Here is a 6,883-nt window from a genome sequence, read left to right on the forward strand (position 1 = left end):
AATGACAGGCCACCTATCGTAATGCACATATGCTATTATTGAAATTTCATGACTTAAGATCATTAGATTTTTTTTATGATAAAAATAACATTTCATACAAAAACACAATGCATGAACCAGGATGTGAGTTTGTGTTGAACTCCTACAAGCAAGTTAATTGCCATCCTAGTTCCAAACATGCATGTACCAAAGTAGCATGCATGCATGGTGCGAGTTTATTGGTGGTCTGAGAGGCCTACTTCCCCTCTCGTCCTTTCCCTCCCATCCATCCTCCTCTCCCTCACATCCGGCGCTATTTATGGTTAGGTTCTTGCCATTCTCCACTTCTCCTTTTTTCTCTCACTAGATAGAAATATAGTCACCATTAGGAGATCCCATCCGGTTGGTTGCATCTTTTTTTTCATTCCACAAGTGAGCAATCGTTGCATTCGACCTGGTTTTCAAGTCGAGACGGTATGTCAATCATGTTGTACATTGGTCAAGAATTCTGCATTATGTTTTAGGAACATTGAAAACATGATTTACTCCTTCCTCTGTGGGATAGGTTGTTCATTTGCCAAAGTATTTATTTGTTTTCACATCAGTTCTCTACGAATTTGCACAAATGTGTTGTGTTTGTATGAAATTTGTACGAATATGTCGAACTGTTTAGAGCTGGAGGCATGTGCATCTGTTGCAGATCGCCCGGCATCCATCTATTACGCAAAAAACGTTGACTGGCACCATGTGGCTGTGCAGGGACGCGGCCGATCTATGAGATGGACGGCCAGGATGGCGCCCAGACTGGCGTGAGGCGAGCCGTTAGCTAACCGGTCTTCCCCACCGCCGCCGCCCCACGTCGCGCCACGCGCCTGATTCCCACTCGGACCTGCCGGACGATCGACCTGCTCCGATCGGATCGGCTCGGCGAGCGGCGGCGAGCGATCGAGGCCGGGATTGAGAATGGAGGCGGCGCCGGATCTGAGCGCCGTGTCGGCGCTGGCGCTGCAGGTGGACCTCCTGCAGCTGCCGCCGGAGATCCCCGCGCCGGGGGCGCCCGCGCTGCGCGGTGTCCTCGACCACCTCTTCGCGCACTGGCTCTCCCTCCCCGACACCGTCGCCCTGGTCAGCTGCCTGGCCCAGAAGGCCAAGGCCAACGGCATGGGCGGCTTCACCGGGGGCGCCATGTTGCCGTCCATGATGATGCAGGGGGGCGCCAACGTGCCGCCGCTCTCGCCGAGGTCGCCCCGCCTCTCCAGGAAGCCCAGCGGGGTCGGGGGACACCCCAACCGTTGCGCGTCCCCGCTCCGGCCGGCCACCGCGCGCGCCGTCAAGGAGGTCATTCCACAGGTACACATACGCATGCTCGCCGTCGATCCATCAACCTGCCAGCACCATTCTTTTTCCAGCAAGCTAATCGAAATCGTCCATGTCGCTTGGCAGTTCTATTTCCGAGATGGACGCCCGCTGCCATACGAGCAGAAGAGGCAGTGCATATCTATAGTCGAGCAGCTCTTCGCCGGGCACTCCAATGGTCTTCGGATTCAAGGTGCGTAAATGTGAAGTGTCTTCAGGATTATTTTGCCAAATATGAAATGAATGAATCTTTTGGATGCAATTTTAATTATAAATCACTGGTGTAAAGACGAGTGGTTTCATTTGGACCTTGTGGTTTTCATCTGATCAAATCGGTGCTCAAGTTTGAAGTTTGTCATCTGGATTAGCTTTATAAGCATAACCAGCTTAAATTGTCAATTATCATGATCATATCAGATTGTGCGTGAGCATATCAACTAACCATCTATGTTCTGTGCTTTTATTTATTTTTGTCTGTTTTTGCCACAATAGAATTTCGGATGGTTACCAGGGAGCTCTGCAAACTACCGTCGTTCTTTACCACTGTTCTTTTTGGAAAGATCGATAAGGATAACACTGAATTTGTCACAAGGTAGTTGATCACTTGATCACTTGGGATTCACGGAACCCACAAATGTTGAATCTTACATTATGGTGTTTCTTCCAGGGATGCCTTTATGGATTTCTGGGTGAATAGCAATATGATGACTATGGACAGTGCAACCCAAGTATTTACGATTTTAAAGCAACCAGATCATGATTATCTCACAAAGGTATGTGTGCTTTACAGAACAAAAGCATGCAGTTAAAGACTCCATAAATGGATGCTGATTCTGTTTCATGATTGATGCCATTGGAAATAATCTAGGAAGATTTCAAACCAGTTCTTCGAGACCTTTTGGACAACCATCCTGGCCTGGAATTCTTAAAGAGCACGCCCGAATTTCAGGAAAGATATGGTAAGCCTATATATGCCCTTCTGTGACCATTTTAATCAAATATTGAATGTCATACAGTATTTTCTTCTACTTATACAACATTGTTTGTCAGCTGAGACTGTCGTATATAGGATATTTTATTGCTTGAATCGAATTGGAAATGGCCTTCTCAGTCTGAGGGAGCTGAAACGTGGAAATCTGCTTGATTCGCTGCGGCATGCTGATGATGAAGAGGATATCAATAAAGTTTTAAGGTGGCACATTTAAACACAAAATTTTACACCGCTTTTTGCTTCTGTCTCTTTGTACGAAAAAAATATTTCCTCTACAACTTGTGAGACACCAATCATTTCTCGTTTTCTGTAGGTATTTCTCATACGAGCATTTCTATGTGATATACTGCAAGTTCTGGGAACTCGATACGGACCATGATTTCTTTATTGACAAAGAAAATCTTATTAAGTATGGAAACCATGCATTGACATATAGGATTGTAGATAGAATTTTCTCGGAGGTTGGTATTTGTTTCGTTCTACCATTTTCAGATCATTCAAGTTTCTGCACTTATACTTTATTTATTACATGCAGCGATTCTTTACAATTACGTTCATACTGACAGTTTTTAATTGATACACAATAGGTTCCCAGGAAATTTACCAGCAAGATTCCAGGGAAAATGTGTTACGAAGATTTTGTTCATTTTATTTTGTCTGAAGAGGATAAATCATCAGAACCAAGCCAAGATTATTGGTAGGTCCAGCTTTTGTTTTTTCTGACACTTGCTTTATTCTTCAGTTAAGCAATGCTCCAATTATTTTGAGCAGCACTGTAATGTTTCATATTGTCACGCAAATTATTGTGCATTACCTAAAATCTAAGCCTATGCGAGCTTACCAATCACCAATAATGTGATCCCCATGTCTATGCCTCTTCTATAAACAAGTTTCTCTACAGCACTATTAGATCTTTCTTTCAGAGATTAGACTTTTGCAAAGCCGATAAACCGTGGATCAGAGGATGTTTTATTACAGTAGGTCTTTGTAGCTTTGTTCTAAAAAAAAAGACCAAAGGGGGAAGGGCCCCTCAGCTTTTTCTCTAAGAACCGAGGAACTCGGATGCATATTTGCCCTTGTGGGTTTCTCCCTTGTATCTAAACCCTTGGTCTGACACTGACTGGTTTCATCCTCAATGTAAGCTAAGCAGAATTCTTTACTTGCTCAGTCTGTCAAATGATTTGTTGGCTACAAATCACACAAGGGATTGAAAAATGATTATGTGGTTTGTGAGACGTTCATTGAAATTTTCTTTAACATGGGTATTCGGAAAAGCAAATCTACTCCTGAGATCATAGGAAGTCTGCCTCAGGAGAAAAATCCTGACTAGGAGATCTTCAAGCGGATTTCTTGCAATAGCCCTCATCATTTGTTTTTTACACACCCTTCATCATGCTAGATTACTTTAAATGGTTGTGTGATCTAATTTGAGATGTTTTCTTGTTGCATATTCTAGAAACTCATATTTATGCTTCCATTATCCTCTTGTCAGGTTTAAATGTATAGATTTGGATGGCAACGGCATACTCACACACATTGAACTACAATACTTTTTTGAGGAGCAACTTCATCGCATGGAATGCATGGCCCAGGAACCTGTACTGTTTGAGGACATATTGTGTCAACTAGTTGATATGATAGGACCAGAGGTCTGCATACCTTTCCTATTTTTGTGCAGTTCATAAGATCCTGTACATTTTTAAGCTGATATGTGTGTTGCTTTTTCAGGATGATACCTTTTTTACCATAAAAGACTTCCGGAGGTGCAAATTGTCCGGGCATTTCTTCAATGTTCTCTTCAACCTCAACAAGTTCATGGCTTTTGAATCTAGAGACCCATTCCTCATTCGCCAAGTGAGTCCAGTTTTCACAAGTATTCTACATCCAACGAGCGCTGATATTTTTGGTCTTCCATGGTGCTAACATTATGTGCTTTCTTCTAATGTAACTGCAGATGCGTGAAGAGCCATCCTTGACCGACTGGGATCGTTTTGCTCGGAGAGAATATATAAGATTGGCAATGGAAGAAGATGGTGAAGATGCTTCCAATGCAAGTGGAGATGTTTGGGACGAGTCACTTGAATCTCCGTTCTAAATTGAAGGCGTGAAGGAACGGTGGCAACACACATCAGAGCATTAACTTACAGCCCTAATAATATCAAAATGAATGTGTTATGGTGTGAAGTATTGTGCAAAAGTTTGATATATTATCTCTAGAGAAACTACAGCTGAGGCAGTTGTTCAATCGTTGGCATTATCTAAAGTTTGACATAGTTTCTCGCAGAGTGCCAACCGAATTCTAAAGACAGATACTTCCATCCAATTTGTCGCAGAGTGCCAGCTTTGATTAGTGACAGTGAGTTTCAGGGGCAACTGCTTTCATGATTAAATGGATTTGGCCAAGTTATTCATGGCAGCGAGCGGTCGCAGGGCACCTTGTGGTTATTCTGAAGCCCCAACCTGTGATCAGGTGGCAAGCAAGGAAGTGCCATATGTTCGAATTGTGCATTGACTCTGGCTGGAACCACAACGTACTTTTATCATGGTGTTGGTCAGACATATGTTCGTCTTTTTTCAATAAGGTCACCCTCATCAAGAACAGTCATGCTCGTGTATTCTGTATCTATGTTTAGTTTGTAGTTACATGAACAAATGAGTTGTATTGCACAGTTTTTTTTCTTGAAGCAAATATTGCACAGGATTACTATTTGTTATTCTAATACAGAAGTGCTTAAGAGCTGGCACTTGCCAGACCAGCACTGTACAACTACCAGCTCTGGAACTTTGAGAGGAAATATACAATCAAGGGATAATTTGAACCGGTTTTGTGCTGAATTGCTGTGCATTTATGCAGAAAGATAGGCCAGGAGGCAAACCTATGCTGAATTGATGTGCAGTAAAGATAGGCCAGGAGGCAAATATTTTCTATGGTCTTGGCAAAAGCAGTGTCACCCAACAGTGGGCAAATCAACAGATGCTTTGACCATTTTTATTTTTTTTTGCAGATGAGGGGATTAGCATGAAAGGCTGCTTAACTAGCACCTTCATCTTTTGCTTTAATTGATTAATAGGTTAAGCAAAGCTTTTGCCAGACCAGGCAATCTGCATGTAAAGATATTTGCATCAGTGGTGCATTTTGAAGGAGAGGGACAGAGGAGACAAGGACACTGGCCCTGAGTGGCTGAGCTGCTGAGCTTACCTTGGGTATATGTATGATCATGCCTTTCCTCTCCTTGATGCACCAATTATTGACTCCCGAAAGAAAAACAAAAGGCTGTGCTGTGCTTTGCTCGTGGCCATCTTTTGAAGCAAAACAAAAGAGCAGAAAGAAGCAATCAAGCATTCAATCATCTTTCCTACAACGGTGGAGAGTATTGTAAGCAGCGATGTCATACAAAATCTTGAACAGCAACACACCAGCTAAAGAAAATGAACATAAAGGCTGAGGATTATATCTGTATTACGTGCTTTACAAAAATAATGTGCTAATTAATTGCTTCTTTAGCTGCAATTATCATAATTAAGGATCACGATTACATTCGACTTTGATGGTGCATCACGAGATCATATATAATTAAGCACGTTCATGCAAAGAGAAAACTAACATCAAAACACCGGCTAGAAAAATGGACATAAAGACTGAGGATTAAATATTTATTGTGTGCTTCGATGGTCCATCATTTTATTGACTTCGATGGTGCGTCACGATCTATTTTTTTGAAAGACTGATCCATCACAATCTTATCAGCGGTTGAGGGCCTCTTTGGTTCAAAGGATTTCCAAAGAAAATTTGGAGGATTTCATTCCTTAGGCATTTTTCCTATACCAAAGAAAATTTGGAGGATTTCATTCCTTAGGCATTTTTCCTATAGAGCATGCTTGATTGGTAGGATTGGAGACCATATTTTTTCTCTATGGCCTACTTTGTATGCAATCCCGTAAAGAAATTTCTATGGGAGGTTTTTTTTCGACATTTGTTTCTGTGACAACCATGGCATGTACCTAATTGGTTAATCTTGTAGGAAAATTCATGCATTACTCCCTGGTGCAAGCAAACAATTTCTATTACTTCCTCCGATCCATATTACTAAAGTTGTACTAAATGTGCGTCAATTAATATGGATCGGAGGGAGTACAAATTTATCACTTGTTTTCAATTCCTTTAGAATTCAGTATGCCAAGACATCCTAGTCACATGTTTTTACTGTTCCTATGGTTTTCAGAATCCTACAAACCAAACAACTCTGATTGTTCATTCCATACCCATGGGTTTAAAACGACCCGCTTTCGGCCGATGCATCTATATGCAAGGCCTTACTGTTTTAACAGGAGAAAAAAGGTTTATTCCACCACTGTTTAGAATCCATAGCGCAACTTGAAATAGGCTTTATAAAACACAACACACATTACAATCCATAAAACCATGCGTTACACAAGGCCATTCTTATCTGCACACCGCAGAGCCGCGGCGGAAAGCTTTCTTCTTCGTTGGGACTCTTCTTTGACGCCACACATCACTTGTTGTTGCCCAAACGTGTTAAATACTACTCAACTTGC

General features: G+C 42.1%; 1 protein-coding gene across 1 annotated transcript; it reads left to right on the forward strand.

Moving 5' to 3' along the window:
- Nucleotides 1–786: 786 nt before the first annotated feature.
- LOC125512104 (probable serine/threonine protein phosphatase 2A regulatory subunit B''delta) lies at nucleotides 787–5,152 on the forward strand. The gene is made up of 11 exons (XM_048677171.1): nucleotides 787–1,329; nucleotides 1,423–1,528; nucleotides 1,828–1,927; nucleotides 2,003–2,108; nucleotides 2,204–2,294; nucleotides 2,386–2,527; nucleotides 2,640–2,787; nucleotides 2,914–3,023; nucleotides 3,819–3,975; nucleotides 4,055–4,180; nucleotides 4,281–5,152. Exons 1-11 carry the CDS (start codon nucleotides 943–945, stop codon nucleotides 4,419–4,421), a joined length of 1,614 nt encoding a protein of 537 aa, XP_048533128.1. The 5' UTR covers nucleotides 787–942; the 3' UTR covers nucleotides 4,422–5,152.
- The last annotated feature ends 1,731 nt before the right edge of the window (nucleotides 5,153–6,883 follow it).

This window comes from Triticum urartu, chromosome 6 (assembly GCF_003073215.2).
Source record: "Triticum urartu cultivar G1812 chromosome 6, Tu2.1, whole genome shotgun sequence".
Taxonomy (NCBI): domain Eukaryota; kingdom Viridiplantae; phylum Streptophyta; class Magnoliopsida; order Poales; family Poaceae; genus Triticum; species Triticum urartu.